At 39.2% G+C, this 17376-nt stretch overlaps 1 protein-coding gene across 1 annotated transcript in view; it reads left to right on the top strand.

The window, feature by feature from the left end:
* Positions 1 to 17376, top strand: part of LOC133529275 (neo-calmodulin) — a 44714-nt gene that overhangs the window by 7273 nt on the left and 20065 nt on the right. The window contains exons 4-5 of the mRNA XM_061866973.1: positions 14764 to 14903; positions 15702 to 15845. Of these exons, the coding sequence (XP_061722957.1) occupies positions 14764 to 14903; positions 15702 to 15845 (284 nt within the window). The remainder of the gene's footprint in view (positions 1 to 14763; positions 14904 to 15701; positions 15846 to 17376) is intronic.

Below are 17376 nucleotides of genomic sequence, written 5' to 3'. Positions count from 1 at the left end.
GGTTTTCTTAGCGGTGAACGCGCAAACTTGTGTCTTTGTGGGGTTGGATCGGACTAGATTGTCCCGACCCCACACCGAAACTCTGGATAGAGTGCTCTCAATGTCCGACACAAGCTTTTCACGACTCTCCAGCACCACGGAACGAGGGATGTTTGCACGGCCTATGTAATAGGCATCCCCAGTACTGTCGTCTGCATAGCAATGAATGTCGTCGATAGACAACATGTCATTGATGTGCAGCAAAAACAGTGTTGGGGATAGCACAGAACCTTGCGGAACGCCAGCGTTAATGTCCATGCTATCGGAGCAGCTTCCGTCTACTACGGCTCGTATGCGTCTGCCGGACAAAAAGCTAGCGATCCATTTGCATAGTCCCTCCGGCAATCCATAAGATGGTAACTTCGACATGAGACCCCGATGCCACACCCGATCGAACGCCTTCGCTATATCTAGGCTAACTGCCAATGCCTCACCTTGACTCTTAATGGCCGAAGACCAGCGGTGTGTGAGATACACTAGAAGATCACCAGTCGAGCGACCGTGACGAAAACCATACTGGCGGTCGCTGATCAGATCGTGTTCTTCTAGGTATCTCAGGAGCTTTGTGTTAATTATACGCTCCATGACCTTGGAGAGAAGAGAGGTAATAGCGATAGGCCTGTAATTCGATGGGTCCGATCTGTCACCCATAGGTTTTTAGGTGTCGCTAAAATGAAGGCAGCAGCGCGTGATCGGTTCTGGTGGCCCGGGCAGAGCGCGTGCATAGAACACGCAGCCGCCGCGTGCGCAGTATGCACGCAGCAACGCCCCGCCGCGCCCCCCTTACGCCCTGGGAGTACCCACCAGATTTTTTTTATAGAGTACATCTTGACTTTGCAGGCCCGATTAATAATAACATGTTTTTGATAGCTGTCGATGCTTATTCAAAATGGGTTGAGGTTTTTGACGTTAGCAACGGTTTCGGTTCGAGAGTTGTCATAAATTGCTTAGGTGAGTTGATGTCTAGGTTTGGGTTAATAAACACAATTTGCATAGATAACGGCACATCGTTCACGTCAACAGAATTCGCAGTGTTTTGTAATACGAATGGTATTTCTCATGTCACGATTCCTCCATTCAACCGGCAAGCAACGTCAGGCAGAAAGTTATGTGAAGATCTTTAAAAAAGCTTTGAAAGCCATTCTGCTGAGTGGTGTTCAAAAAAAGGACCTAAAAATGAAAATACACGAATTTTTATTTCAGTACCGAAATTCTAAACATTCATCCACGAACCGATCACCAGCGGAGGTTTTATTTGGTAGGAACCTACGATGTAGATTTGACTTAATGAATCCATTCCCACGGGTTTCATTGTGTGAAACCGTTCGTAAAAATCAGTGTTCGCAGATGCAACAGTACCGTGGCAGTAGGAACATTATTTTTAAGCCGAATGACGTAGTTATAGTGAAAAAGAGCAAAGAGCGTTCTGGTCTAAAGCGTTGGTGAAGAAACAATTAGGGAGATCGACGTATTTAGTTCAATGTGAACAATCAGACCACTTAATAAAACGACATAAAAATCAAATATAGGGGGGAGGATGATGCCATGGGGCAAACTGAACCGGAAAACAAAGATGTTGCCCGACCGGGGCAAAAACCCTTGGCCCCCGATAACATGCCAGCTATAGTTATAGAGGCTGCTCCATCAAATACTCCACAAGTGTCAGCGGTACCATCAGCTATGGCAGCCCCAACGGCGCTCTGTAACCTGCCCGCTCCGGCTACGACACCAACGTCATCGACCAAGACAGTGTTAGAGGAATGGACCGAATGTCCAGAAGCACAGGAACCTGGTATAAGTGATTCTGTCAATGTCCACACGCCGACACTACCGGCATCGAAGTCGGTGCCTGATGAACCTGCGGGACCAAACGCGGCCCCGAGAAAGACTAAACGCGCTCGGAACCTGGTGGATTATAAACAATTTTTCTAATTTAACTTCTTTTGGTTGTTTAAAACTATTGGTGGAGGGATGTTAGGTTTAAGATATCGGGTAGATGAGATTTTCACGTCAGCCGGTTGCAGCCGGCAACAGTCCTGTCAGTCGGAATATAGCTATACGATAAACGGCCGTATCTCATTTCTCGGCACCCTTTTCCCTCCAAAATTGTTATTCCCTCCCCCTCGTTGAGCCCTCGCAACCTTATTTATTTTGGTTTTTATGAAAATTCTTCTCTTCTTAGTAAAAGTGCTGCTTAGGTGCTACACAGGATGCCACCTAAAAGCCCCCGTTCAAGGCAGCCTAATAGTGACAAGCGGTTAACTACCCTACATTGAACATAGCCCAACATGCTTTTAGCCGGTTTTTATTATTTTTGAAAAAAAAAATGTAGTTATAGGTACTTGTGTATACTTAAACATACTGTTAAATTATTAAATACTTACAGAAAATTATAAGTTTTTATTTACTAATTTCGAGAATTTAATTAAAATACCAGTTTGTGTTTCAATTTTCAACGCAATCCCAAAAGGGATCGTGTTAATCAAGAGCCTGAAGTGGCGAAGCGAGAGCTACTGAAATACGAGAATGATTTATTGTACGCAGTTTATCGTGTGATTAAACTATTTAGGGAAGAATCAATTAGTTAATTATTTTCACTTGTTTCGAAGCTAAACCAATTTTAAAGGTCAATTTGTTCATAAATCAGTTCCATATTCGACTACGAAAGGGTAAAGTTTTTAGCAGCTGTAGTGAATAAAAATGTGGGTTTGTATTTTATATACTGTAGTGAATAATGAGTACCTGGATGTGGCTCGCAGCAAAGCAATGGACCATTGGAGTTAAAGGCCTCTTGTTTTGGCTTAACATGGTTCTGGGAATCTGGCAGGGATAATATAATTAATAAGGCCAGAATAGGTTACATGCAATTTAATTGGCACAAAAGTCCCTAGTTACAGGGCATTCCGCTGAAAGCGGGCATGGGAAATAACAAAATATGTGATACCGCTAAAGGGCGGGGACCACAGTTAAGCTTATAGTTTAATCACGCGGTCACGAGACGAGACGGTACGCGGGATTCTGGCCAGAATCGGATACTAAAGTTCAGTGCACTCACACAACCATGGCTGATGTTGTTATCCGGGGACGCCGGTGCCAGCAGCAGCGGGCGGATGGTAGATCAGAGGAGGCAGGCGTTCATCAGGCCCCAGATTAGCTAAGCCGGGCCGAGAACAAACTGGCAGGCGTTGGTTCGTGGGTGGGCCTGCGTGAAAGGCCTTGTGGTCGCCGGCGGCGCTGGAAGGCGTCACACGACGCACAGCCCGCAGGCCGGAGCTGTGCCCTTCGGCGCAAGAGACGGCGTCAGCACACCGCGCCGAGGAGCTGGCGGGTGTGGAAAATTTAAAAATAACTTTATTCCTACGATATTTACCCGTTGATTGCCTTCTAATATTTATTTTATGCCATAGATTTAGTATTATCCATAGACGGGCCATACGCGTGTGCCCGTGAGGGACAGAACACAAGCAATGCGACGAGATTAAAAACACGTTGTATCATTCCTGAAGACTTACCAAAGGTGGGCAACAAAAAACGTCGACGTTACTTAGAACTTTTTAGAAGTAGGCAGAAAGGAAACGTGAGACTATGACAAGGACAAACAATAATAGCGCTTTTTCTGCTACCCCTATTGAAAGTCCCATAAGACCATCCTGTTCCGTCATTTCCCCCCTTACCACGTCTAATCCATTTTAATTAACCCGGGTACGTCCTTAAACTACGTCCAAAAGAGAGGTATGGGCAATGTGAATGTCATCTCGCTTTGTGTGGTAGGGCACAGCCAGTGGATGTCATTCCAGTTCTAGAGCAGAGCCCAACTGGGGAAGTACCTCCACCTTACAGAAAACAGCAGCCAAATAACACTAGACCCTACTCATAGTGTTGTGTTCCTGTCGGTGAGTAAGGTTGCCAGAGCTCAACGAGGGGGGGGGGGGCGGGTTTAGGGTCGGCAACGCGCATGTAACTCCTCTGGAGTTGCAGGCGTTCATAGGCTACGGAGACTGCTTACCATCAGGCGGGCCGTATGCTTGTTTGCCACCGACGTAGTATTTAAAAAAAAACCATTTTATGATTTATGCCAATTGGAGTTCAATTTCCCTATAAAAACTTAAGTTCGAATCATACCGACTGCGCCATGTAATATTAGAATCGAAAATATGTTTTTGGTAAAAAAAAAGCATTTTTGGTTCAAGCCCGTATGGCGCCACTTTTTGATATTAACAAATTTAACACATCGATGAAAGAATAAAGATCAAAGTCAAATGGCGTTCTAAAAGTTTTAATCATGTGTCGAAAGATGGCAGTTACTGTGGCTATAAAGTTTTCTTTGAAAATCCACCTCTATTTCAAATTCTCATTGCTATCAGTTAATGAAAGAGGTTGACAGATAATTAACAATTGCGAGTTGCGACCAAACTAAGTTGGCAGTGATTTTGATAGGCGTAGGACAAAGAGGCAGTGTTATTTAAACGACACAATCTTATAGAAGTTTGAAGTTTAAAATAACACTTTCCCCGTCCGAGGAATCAAAATCGTTGGCAACATAGATTGTTCTAACTCTAATTGATGTAGCGTGATGTAATTTTTCCGTCAACGGAATGACATGTACGGGCCATGTTTGTAATTAAACAACAACCATTTCTAATTTGGTCTATAAATTATATTCATTTGTTCAATTATAGACAATAAATATAAAAATCAAATACAAACTACATAATTTATGGTGTCTCCCTGGCGCTTTAAATGCAGGGCTGGATTCTACTCGCTACAATGGGTTACTTTTATTATGGGACCTAACTCGAAATCACGAAAAAAATATATGCTTTTTCATACATTTTAGCTGAGCAGATGTCCATGTTTTCTATGGATAATCCAAAAAATAATTCGCGTGTTCGGGGTTGGTTCCAAATTGTAAAAGCAGCTCGAATTAGCGAGTAGAATCGAACCCTGCACTTAAAGCCCCATAGTGGGAGACATATTGTACATTACACAATACATATCATGTCATTCCACTGATTTCTGGTTGAACTTAAGAATATTTTTTGATTTTGGCTCATGAATGTGTTTAAATTGATAGCTTATTATGCGGTGAACTAAGTAACGTTTCAGCGTAAAAATCCATCACAAATGACTTCCCCAATAAAATGCACGAGCTCTATAAATAGACGAGTAAACATTCACAGCGTCCTTAGCAGAGAGATTTGTAATAAAATTCCCTATAAATTCTCGATGCCCCGGCGGGCGCAAATCGATACAAATCCCTCTGGAGTACATACAGCCTGAAATGACTTAAATGACGTGAAATTCAATGTAGTTACGCCTTTTTGTCAGAGCATATAAAGCTCATTTTACAGCATCTTTACAGTACGTAGGCGTAGCGATCGACATCTCGACTTTTATAATTAATTACGTATGTTTACCGTGTTAGTTACGCTACGAAGCCTTTTGGCAATTCGCATCATTACCGGAAGGTACTATCAGCCGTAGGTAAAAGTGCATGGCGACTTTATCAATGAATTCATTCATAATTTCTCCATGCAATTTCGCAGCTCACTGTACATTCGAACACACGTTTTAATATCAATTTAAGTTTTTGCAAAAAAATCATTTAGTCGTTCAAGTTTAATGTTTGTTACTCCATAACTCCGTCATTTCTGAACCGATTTTGAAAATTATTTTTTTGTTTTAATTTATATAATATACAGATTGGTCCCGTTTTTGTCAAAACTCAGTTCTGATGATGGGATCTATGAGGAATCGAGGGAACTCCTCAAATGTGAAAGGCATACATATAGTGATTTTGGTATTTTCTGTAACAAGTCAAGCATTTACATTTAAAAAAGTGACATTTGATGAAGTGGAACTGCTGATGATGATCAGAATGGAACTCTTCAACGACGCATAGTACTCGTTTGGCGATTTCTCCTCTTCATTGTGTTTGTTAAGTAAATGAAAAAGTTCGAGTTCTGACGATGGGGTCCATGAGGAATCGAGGGAACTCTTCAAATATGAAAGGCATACATATAGTGATTTTTGTAGTTTCTTTGACAAATCAAGCAATTACATTTAAAAAAGTGACATTTGATGAAGTGGAACTGCTGATGATGATCAGAATGGAACTCTTCAACGACGCATAGTACACGTTTGGCGATTTCTCCTCTTCGCTGTGTTTGTTAAGCAAATTCGATTTTCATGACAAATTTTTGTCAAGTTCTAGTTCTGACGATGGGGTCCATGAGGAATCGAGGGAACTCCTCAAATGTTAAGGGCATATATATATATATATATATATATATATTTTTTTTTTCATTATCAAATCCACTATTTACATTTGTAGAAGTGACATTTGATGAATTGGAACTGCTGATGATGAACAGAACGGAACTCTTCAATGATGCATAATTCACGTTTGGCAATTTTGTTCTCTTTGCCAAGCAGTTAGGTTTTTAAGGCACATTTTTATATTTCTATCCTACTTATTTAGTTTTTTTAATAATTATCTGGTGCTTTATTTCATGCATGATGTGCAATAATTTATCTTAAATACAGTCGAATACCCTATTGCAGGTATCTTACCCGTCAACCATAGGGCAAATCTGAAATGTGTCAAGGTGGGTGCAGTGGCAAAAAAAAACATGTTACCTCCTTTTCTACATAATTAGGCGTAGGACGCTGTCTTTTGAATTACATTGTATGAAATCTACAATCAACAATAATCGTTCTTTCACCGGTCTCCCTCATTGAAGTCGGTTTTTTTTCTTATAAATTATTTTTATAGTGCATTTTAGACCTATGTTCGTGATTTTCTCTATCGAGCGAAAGTTGCCAGAGGTCAACGAGGGGGGGACGGGTTTAGGGTCGGCAACTCCTCTGGAGTTGCAGGCGTACATAGGCTACGGAGACTGCTTACAATCAGGCGGGCCGTATGCTTGTTTGCCACCGACGTAAGTATTAAAAAAAATGTTAATATCCATACAGGAGAATGAGGACTACGTTTGGCAGATATAATGTTATTCGACGTTTCGATGTTGGTCGTAGACTCTTTGTAAGTCTCTATCTATAAATGCCTTTACTCAGCGCAAAAACAACAAATATAAAACAGTTGTATTTAATTCTAATTCGCGAGTTGGGTCTCATTCGTTGACGCTGAAAAGGGGCTCTGGATAAAAGAGGTGCTATTCCGAACGCTTATCAAGCGTTTGTGCCGCTCCTTAGCTCGATTTAGGATGGAGGTATGATCCCATCCGGCAGAAAGCACGAGGCATGCATATACATAGCGTTATATTAGGTTTATGAAAATAAATAGAAGTAGAAACATGCCGAGAAGTTATTGTTTACCCCTCCTCTCCTGCTTTTATAGCACATTTTTAGTTATTATAAATTTTCATGAAATTGAAAACTGAAAGCTGAAATAAAAATGTCTCATATTTGTGATTACGGAGTTTACAGAAAAAAAATCATTAACTTAAAAAAAAACTATCAATTTTCGGTTATTTCGAAACAGAATCACGGGGACTAGAAATTAATAAATGTTATTTTCAACACACTTGCTCAAAACGACGTTTTTATTCCACCGATTTTTGGCTCATAATCCTAGATATTTAACACGCGTGCTTTTTCAGTATATTATAACACTTGCGCTTCTTCATTATATTATCCGACTGAGTTAAGAAGGTAACTGATTGCTAATAATATGCATGGTAACGGAACCTTCTTAATTTGGTCGAGTAATATATATATTTTTAAATAAACTATTAGGTTTCAAATGTTAGTTCAAAGAGGTTTTATCACACCAAACATAATTTATGGATTAAATTATCTCGTAAATCACATTAATGAATAAACATAACATTTTATCGATTTGATCTCCATCCGTCGAATAGAAATACGAAAATATTAGCTTTTTTACATTTTTTTAATTGGCTGTTTGTCGATTTCGTTCGCGCCTTTGCCTTGCGCGCGCATTAAAATCGTGCGTAAAAAAAATAACGCTCCAGCCATTTTCCATATTTGTGATAAAATTGGAATAGTTTTGCATGTTTTTAGTTTATATATTGTCGAAAATGTCATTTTCATTTCAAGCATTGGAAATGAAGAACACATAAAATTGACGCTGCCAGAGAGAGAGCCGAGAACGATAGCATTTTACCATCAAAATCGATGGAAAATCAGCAAAAACGTCCAGTGTTTCTCGGAAAACGTGTTGGTAGCTTATTTCAATGAACTGACGAATACGTGCCTACAAGCCCAGCACGCTTTGGTGAAATTATTCGATGTTAAAACTGTAAGCCACCATTTTGAAAACTTTTACTGTTTTGACAAAAAAATCGAATTATTAAGTTTTTTCCTCGCAAGTGTGTTGAAAAACGTCGTATGAAACGCGTGTACATTGGTCATTTCCCACATCGGCTTTCTTATTGCGCGCTCGCTTATAGCTCGCGCGCACAATATCGCCTCGTGTGTAATGACCAACTTAGGACACTTGTATCATAATGTACTATTATTCAGGTATCACCCACCCATTAAATTACAATAACGCAAATATACAATTAAATTAAATTTCTCGAGACTAAAATTAACATTAACAATTAACACTATAAGGCTAAAGATGCTCAGTTCGGTTTCCAGCCAGGAGTGTCGACGGAATCTGCCATATTTTGTTTAAAAAGTACAGTCCAGTACTATGGAAAGCAAGATAGTCCAGTGTACGCCTGTTTTCTGGATCTTTCCAAAGCGTTCGATCTGGTCTCGTACGACATCTTGTGGAGCAAGGTGTCGTCCGAGACCAGTCTCCCTGCAGAGTTATTAGCGGTCTTTGAATACTGGTACAGCAACCAAATCAACTCTGTGCGGTGGGCAGGCGTGCACTCAGACGAATACGTGCTGAACTGTGGAGTGCGGCAGGGGGGGGTAACCTCTCCGACCCTATTTAATATATATATGGACGGGCTGATTGAGGAACTCAGTGGCGCCAAGGTTGGTTGTAACATTGGCGGTACCTGCCTCAACAACATAAGTTACGCTGATGATATGGTGCTGCTGGCTCCCTCAATCAGAGCGCTCAGGAAGCTCCTAAAAATATGTGAGCATTATGCGGAGAGACATGGGCTCAGGTATAACACTACAAAAAGTGAACTACTCATCTTCAGGGCCGGCAACAAGAAACTAGAGGAAGTTCCTAGGGTTGAGTTAAATGGTACCGCCCTGAGGAGAGTAGAGCGGTTTAAGTACCTGGGTCAATGGCTCACCGAAAGCCTTAATGACGATCCTGATTTGGAACGAGAGCGCAGGGCGTTGACGGTCAGATGCAATATGCTGGTGCGCAGGTTTGCAAAGTGTAGCAATGACGTAAAGGTTACACTTTTTAAAGCTTATTGTCAGTCTTTTTATGCTTGCAGCCTGTGGACCAGCTTCTCGCAGCGATCGTACAATGCGCTGCGTGTGCAATATAATAATGCGTTTAGGATACTGATGGGTCTGCCTCGGTACTGCAGTGCATCAGGGATGTTCGCCGATGCCCGTACGGATGACTTTTACGCTATTATGCGTAAAAGAGCGGCATCCCTATTGCATAGGTTGCAGGGTAGCACCAACAGTCTCCTAAACGTATTTGTCGTCAGAGTGGACTGCCCACTGATGAGGCGTTGGAACCAACTGCATGAACCCAACGGACCAACGCATCATCGACATAGATTATGTTAAGTAGTTTTAGGTATTTATTGTTTTGTTTATATTGTACTAACTTAGATATATAGGTAGATAAATAATAATTGTTGTATGTACTAACACTATATGAGTTTTTAGCTCGAAATAAATGATTTTCATTTCATTTCATTTCATTTCATTAAAGCTAATTAAATAGGTGCAGCGGGGAAACCTTGCTCATATAGTAGCAGGTAGCATACACTACCTAATAAAAAATTGGCCCCAATTTTCCATACAATGTAATATTTTTGAGTCAATTTAGTTCATACCAAACGTATGTGAAAATACTCGACTAATCTGACAAAATATTTCATAAGTGTCTTTTTTCTTTGGTTAAATAACCCAACATAGGTTAGAAATAACCCAAGTGTTTCAAAAGAAGCTACCTACACTTTTTTATGTCCATTTACACTGATCCTGGGACCCTGGGCAAGGTCTGGGAATAACACGGTCAAAAGGTCACCCTTCCTTATTGTGTTACGCAACGAAAACATTTACACACGCATGCGAAGGATTTCATTTCTGTCAAGAGTCGGGTCCTCCCTCGGGAACCCTTAGTTTCGGATTATGTTGACGGGAAAATATTGAAAGAGATTTTATTAAGCTACTTGTAAATAAAATCGTACTTAAGAGAGTATAAACCTTTTAATGGACCTAATTAAAAGAAATCCTCAATTTCAAGCCTCATTAACACCAGTCTAAGAAATTCGGCTTAAGAGTGAAGAATAGCTTTGCGATCCTAACGAAATAACGGTATTTTTGATATAAAATTCCATTTTTGGATAGAACGGTTTCTTCTAACTTAATCTTAACAAATCACTTTGATTTCGATGTCGATCGATTCAGCATATAATAATACAGTGTGTATTTGATAAAACCTCAAACTTAAACTAGACGAAGGTTTTAGAGCTATGAAACAATTCTGAAAGATTTTTTTAGTTTAGTCTTCACTACCAGAGCATAATTAATTTTTGAATTTTTTTCGAGCGGCAATGTACCTATTTCGTACATCATGATCACTTGTGACTAGGGTTCAGAACCGGGAAATCCCGGTCTCGAAAGTACCGGGAATTCCCGGTTCTTTTGTCAGTAAAATGGAACCGGGAAACCAAATTTGATTCCCGGTTCTTTCGGTACTTTCGGGAATTTTATTTTTATTAAGCAATTCACACTACTATTTACTTATTTACTCTTACTTTAATTTTCCACACTTTCTACTATTCAAACATTCAAAACTAACGTGAATAATTCAGCGTTAAAATAAATAACGCGCGAAATTAATGGTGCGCTCGATATTACCAATAACTACCTACACTCGCTCGTTGTTGCTACGGCGTCTCAATGTTGCAGCTGCGACTCTGAATTACTTGCAAAATCCAGAAAGTTATTTCCTCCAACAAAATGATGAAGATTCATTAGTTTTTTCGCGGCCAAGCAGCGATGAAATGTGCAACGCAATAGTGTCATTGCTAAGTCGCACCAAATCCTCAACAACTCCGGTATCTCAAGCTGAACCCCTACAAACCTCACAAGGTGAACAGGCGAATGAACGTGAATTTGACTCTGATGTGCTTGAAGTTCAAAACATTGCTTTGACAAAAGGCGATGAGTTAAATGCTGAGCTTGCAAAGGCTGTTAGTGAAAAACGCGTTAGATCTTCTGCTCATGAAGATCTCTTTACGAATGTTAGGATTGAAATGGCTCTCTTTGAGAATGGAGGAGATCGTGGGCGTTACTAGTCTCAGGCATATGACCATCTATTAACGATTCCGCCAACCAGTGTTGAGCCAGAAAGAGTTTTCTCTTCGGCAGGTTTGTTATGCAACAAAATAAGATCTCGTTTGAGTGACAAAAGTCTAGATGCACTGTTGTTTTTAAGGTCCTATTATAGAGAAGAGAGAGCTAAAAGCTCTTAAAAAGCTAAACTTTGGTTACGCCATATTTTATGAATAGGTAGGTACTCGGAAAGAGATATTATTTTTAAATATTTTTTGGTAAAAAAGTTTAATTTTATTGACAGTAAATACTTAAGATCCTAAGAATAACACTGTGATTGACAATAGTCTGATTTATATATAATTACTTACTACTAGGTATGACAATAGAAAATAGTTTAATTTTGTTTTCTTTAAAAATGTTTAAGATAATTCTAAATGTTAAGGAATCTAAGATGACTGCCTTATTTTTACCCTTTAATTGACAGTAAATACTTACTTTAGTACCTAACAATAACATAACACTATGATTAATTATAGTCTGATTTATATATAATTACCTACTACTAGGTATGAGAACAGAAAATAGAAGAAAAATTTTCGAATTAAAGTTACTTGAATACAGAATTTTAGTTTACTTTTGAAGCATAACCCTTGTTTTCTATGACAAAAACTAGCAAGAACCGAAAATACCGGGAAATCCCGGTTCCGTAATACAAAAGTACCGAAATTCCCGGTTCTCAAAAAGAATACCGGTTCCGAAAACGCTACTTGTGACAGTTGTGACGTCGCGTCGTTAATGAGACGTTAAGAGTTAAAACAAAGTAGTGAAACATTGCTTGCTGAATTATTTTGTATGAAAAAATAAAAGTCGTCCATTTTTTATAAATGACATATGAGAGTGTGTTAATTAAAGCCTAAACTAACCTCCCTTTGATTATGTGTTCGTATCAAAAATATACGCTGTATATTCTATTAGATTTATAAGTTTCGCCTTTAAAAAAGAAAAAACTTTGGTTTTGCAAATTTTGAGAAATAGGAAAACCTATAAATCTCGTTTTTCATTGTCTCAATAACATGCTAAAAAAAACATGGAGAATGGAAAATATTTAGAAGTGGAAAAACATTTTCTCTTTTTGTATGGATGGTCACGTACAATACTTGATGAAAAAATACAAAAATATGACTTTGTAGGGTGGTCATCTTCTTATTGTTATAAAATGAATACAAAAATATGACTTTGTAGGGTGGTCATCATCTTATTGTTATTAAATGAGTAATACAAATACAGTATTAATTATCTGAGATAAATTTTTAGCATCATACCCTAAGCTGTTCAACAATAGGCATTGTTATTTTGTACACCGCGGTGGCTACCTAATTTTTCTTTAGTGAAAAGGATAATGCCCATTTAAAAGACAATTTACCAAAAGTTAGGCCAACAAATCATTTCCAAAATATATAACTGGGACTATAGTCTGAATATCTACTACTACAGTTTACTAATAATCGCCAGCAACCACCAGGCAGGGAACCAAATACATTTTTGAAGTGAAGAAGTGGGTTACCTATTGTGTTTTATTTTAGTGTCTTTTTTTATATTTCTCAGATTTTGATGAATTTTGGTGGATAAATATAGTTATAGAGTTCCCTATTCTGTAAAATATAAGCGCAATTTCGCTGTAGGTATGCCCTATAAAATCTTCCAGTTCGTTACGAAAACTTATGGAATTTACGTTATACATTTTTGTCCCAAATTGGGATTTCGTGTTTATTCCGACCAGAATAAGGAGCTCTTCAAAATTAGACAAAAAAATTAAATCGACGTAAGTACCGCAAACTGTCTCAACATTACCTACAATGTCAATTGTAGGTAGCCTGGTAGGCGATGTTTAGCATTTTTACGGTAAAGCTTAAGTAGGTAGTTTGTAGATGTTTGACTTCTCACCAAAATTCTTCCCCGTCAAAGCATTTCCAGCGTCCAACTTTGGTCCGAATAGTTTCGGTTTTAACTACGCGCGAATTCCCTAAAACCTATACACGTTCACTGCGGTAGAGGGTCGAAAGACCCCATGCAAAGTATGGTTAATTACGAGTTACTCTAATGGTCGCAGCAAAGGTGTTAAGCTGAAAACTCATGTTTATCCACACCACATACATATCGCGTCGAATGATGATCCCTTTGGCAGTTCCTTCAAGTCTTTTTTGTCTGGAGTTAATTTAATAAATAATTGCAGAAATGTGATATTACTGTATTTACTTAAATATTACATTTCTAGATAGATTGATGTCCAAAACTTCTAAAAAAGGCCTATAAAATTATACTTGACTTCTACTACGTAAAACGAGTCGGACTCGCGCATGAAGGGTTCCGTACCATTTGAGACGTATAAAAAAAAAATCTACTTGCTAGATCTTGTTCAACATTTTACCACTTTGGCCACACATTTTACCACTTTGGACTTGGACACACATTTTACCACTTTGGAAGTATCTCTCGCGCAAACTATTCAGTTTAGAAAAAAATGATATTAGGAACCTAAATATCATTTTTGAACACCTATCCATAGATACCCCACACGTATGGGTTTGATGAAAAAAAATTTTTTTTTAAATTCTATGACGTATTAAAAAAAAAAACTACTCACTAGATCTCGTTCAAACTAATTTTCGGTGGAAGTTTGCATGACAATGTATATCATATATTTTTTTTAGTTTTTTCATTCTGTTATTTTAGAAGTTACGGGGGGGGGGGGGGGACACATTTTACCACTTTGGAAATGTCTCTCGCGCAAACTATTCATTTTAGAAAAAAATGATATTAGAAACCTCAATATCATTTCTGAAGACCTATCCATAGATACCCCACACGTATGGGTTTGATGAAAAAAGATTTTTTGAGTTTCAGTTCTAAGTAAGGGGAACCCCCAAAATTTATTGTTTTTTTTTTCTATTTTTGTGTGAACATCTTAATGCGGTTCATAGAATACATCCACTTACTAAGTTTGAACAGTATAGCTCTTATAGTTTCGGAAAAAAGTGGCTGTGACAGAATCGGACAGACGGACATGACGAATCTATAAGGGTTCCGTTTTTTGCCATTTGGCTACGAAACCCTAAAAACTTACTATCATAGGGATCACTTTCAGATAAGCTCAACATTTCTAGAATTCCCCAAACCCAGGCTCGTTAGGAGATGAAAATGACTCCCTTCAGCTCTTGTAACCCATCTGTCTCTTATTTGAGCGTTCTCTTTCATCATTTCTGTCATCCGCTCGTTTATAAGTACCCTCTATTATTGTTGCAGCCAGCTGTCTCAGCGATCAATGTCGCCCGTACGTGTCCAACGACAGGTGGCGTTCCTCAAACCGGCCGCCGATACCAACCTCGACAGGAAAGCGTCCATCGTGGATGAGACCAGTGGCATTACAAGGACCCAAATGAAAGGTAACACTGACATCTGTTAAACTGGGAAGTGACTGCACGAAAACCTATTAAGATTAGTGGGAGCGTCTGGTAGCTGGCGCGGGTGCACGGAGCGGGCGCACGCACTCGGGTGCCATTGTAGGTAAATTCGTCGCAAGCGTCCGCGCCAATTAGAGTTACTCGTACTATTTTCGCGCCAGCTAGCGGACGCCCTTACAATGTTCAAGCGTGACTCGTGGGTGCGTGAGCGAGTTCGATGTGCGTACGATGTGGAAAAAAGGAAACGGTACGTTCCCTCAAACATGATATTCCCGATTTTTAGATGCAATTTTCCTATTAGCTTTTGTGCATATTTTGTTACAAATTTTTTAAGTGCATTTTAGACCTATGTTCGTTTTTTTTTATATATTTCTATTGAGCGAAATTCAAAAACTCAGGATTCGAATCGATGCAGTCCCTCGAGAAGATTGCTAATCAAATTGATCGCAGCCGTATTGTGATCCAAAAACTCCGTTTTCTGGGGGCCTACCGCGAAAACCGAAATTCGCAAATTGCGGAGATCTTCCTCTTTTACTTTCACTAAGACGTAATTAGTGACAGAGAAAAACAGGCTATTGTCGAACTTCGATTTTCGTGGTTATAGCCCTGAACCTACTAACTCCGGTTTGATGAAATATCGTTTTTCAAACAACCATTTATGCTGTCTCCTATTGTTTCGTATTTAATTTAGACTTTGAACTTTGACTTTAGAACAACTATGTTTTTGAATGATTCAGTTAATAAATTCCGCCATCTGATAATGAAATTGTTGGCACCCAGAATTCCGCGAGGCGTTCCGCCTCTTCGACAAAGATGGCGACGGCACCATCACCAAGGAGGAGCTGGGCCGGGTCATGCGAAGCCTGGGACAGTTCGCGCGAGTCGAGGAGCTCCAGGATATGCTGCAGGAGGTGGACAGCGATGGTGAGCTAGTCCATTTCACATTGCAAAATAGCCGAAGGGCTGTGGCGGCACCAAATTACTAAGGAAGTTCGGCCGGGTTGTGACTAGCCATATGCCTATTTCGTAATATTGGCCTTGGTTTTATATTAAATCACATAGAAAATAATTAAAAACTACAGTACTCTTTGTTTGCATCTTTCATTCATGATTTCACTCCGTATTCTAACAATTACAACTTGAAGGACACGTTTCCGTATTTTACCATTTGTGATTTCGATTAAATACATAACACTCAGTAAATTTTCATTTTTTTTATTATTTTAAAATGCTGCGAAGAATGATAATAATCAATTGAAGTTAACCTAGAATAAATGTATAATTATTGGTGTAATAAAAAACATTGAGTTACTAACTTAATAATAAACGTAAAATATTACAATACAGACGTTATTTTCAGAAAACAAAACTATAATACCTGAAGTTAAATAATAATGTTAGCATATTCATGCTTGATAGGTTTTGAAACGTTTCATTTTATCATTTTTTTGGTCTACTTAAACTGACTACCAAGCGAATCCTGCCGTTATGTCGCTACTATGTCGCCGTTATGTCGCTACTATGTCGCCGTTATGTCGCTACTATGTCGCCGTTATGTCGCTACTATGTCGCTATCATGTCGCTATTATGTCGCCATTATGTCGCTATTATGTCGCCGTTATGTCGCTATTATGTCGCCATTATGTCGCCGTTATGTCGCCATTATGTCGCCGTTATGTAGCTACTATGTCGCCGTTATGTCGCTACTATGTCGCCGTTATGTCGCCGTTATGTCGCTACTATGTCGCCGTTATGTCGCTATTATGTCGCCGTTATGTCGCTACTATGTCGCCGTTATGTCGCTACTATGTCGCCGTTATGTCGCTACTATGTCGCCGTTATGTCGCTACTATGTCGCTATTATGTCGCCGTTATGTCGCTATTATGTCGCCGATATGTCGCTATTATGTCGCTAGTCGCCAATATGTCGCTGTTATGTCGCTATTATGTCGCTAGTCGCCGTTATGTCGCCGTTATGTCGCTGTTATGTCGCTACTAAGGTATATAAAAGGGCCGTAAAGTACGGAGGAGGGGCATTCATTCTTTGACCATCGGACTGGCGGTATCTCTGGCTTTGGGTAAGTAAAGTTTCTCTACTATTCCTTCTATTTGTTTGTGTTTGCTGGGAATTATCCTGGTAAATTTAAACTTGTAAATTGTGTCTATGTTTGGCATTGCGGAGACAATGTTGTCGTAATGCTAAGCTTAGGCTATGGTGGAGATTCTTTACTTCCTTATCTGTGTTACTATATTGTGAGTTTTTGTTAGTAAAATCTAATTTTGTTATTTTATTACCTTTCTATGAGGTTAGTTTGTTATTTTATAAAGCCAGATCACTGTTTGGACTAACAGTTTGTCCATCTAATCAGCTGCTCCCTAACGGTGTCAAATTGCAGCTGTTTAGAAGTCTTTTGCTCCAAGTTGAGAGGACTTGGCGTCTCTTCTTTACCAACAT

The sequence above is a fragment of the Cydia pomonella genome, chromosome 20, assembly GCF_033807575.1.
Source record: "Cydia pomonella isolate Wapato2018A chromosome 20, ilCydPomo1, whole genome shotgun sequence".
In the NCBI taxonomy this organism is placed as follows: Eukaryota; Metazoa; Arthropoda; class Insecta; order Lepidoptera; family Tortricidae; genus Cydia; species Cydia pomonella.
Note: the sequence above shows the minus strand (reverse complement) of the source record. Positions and strands in the feature narration are given on the sequence as shown.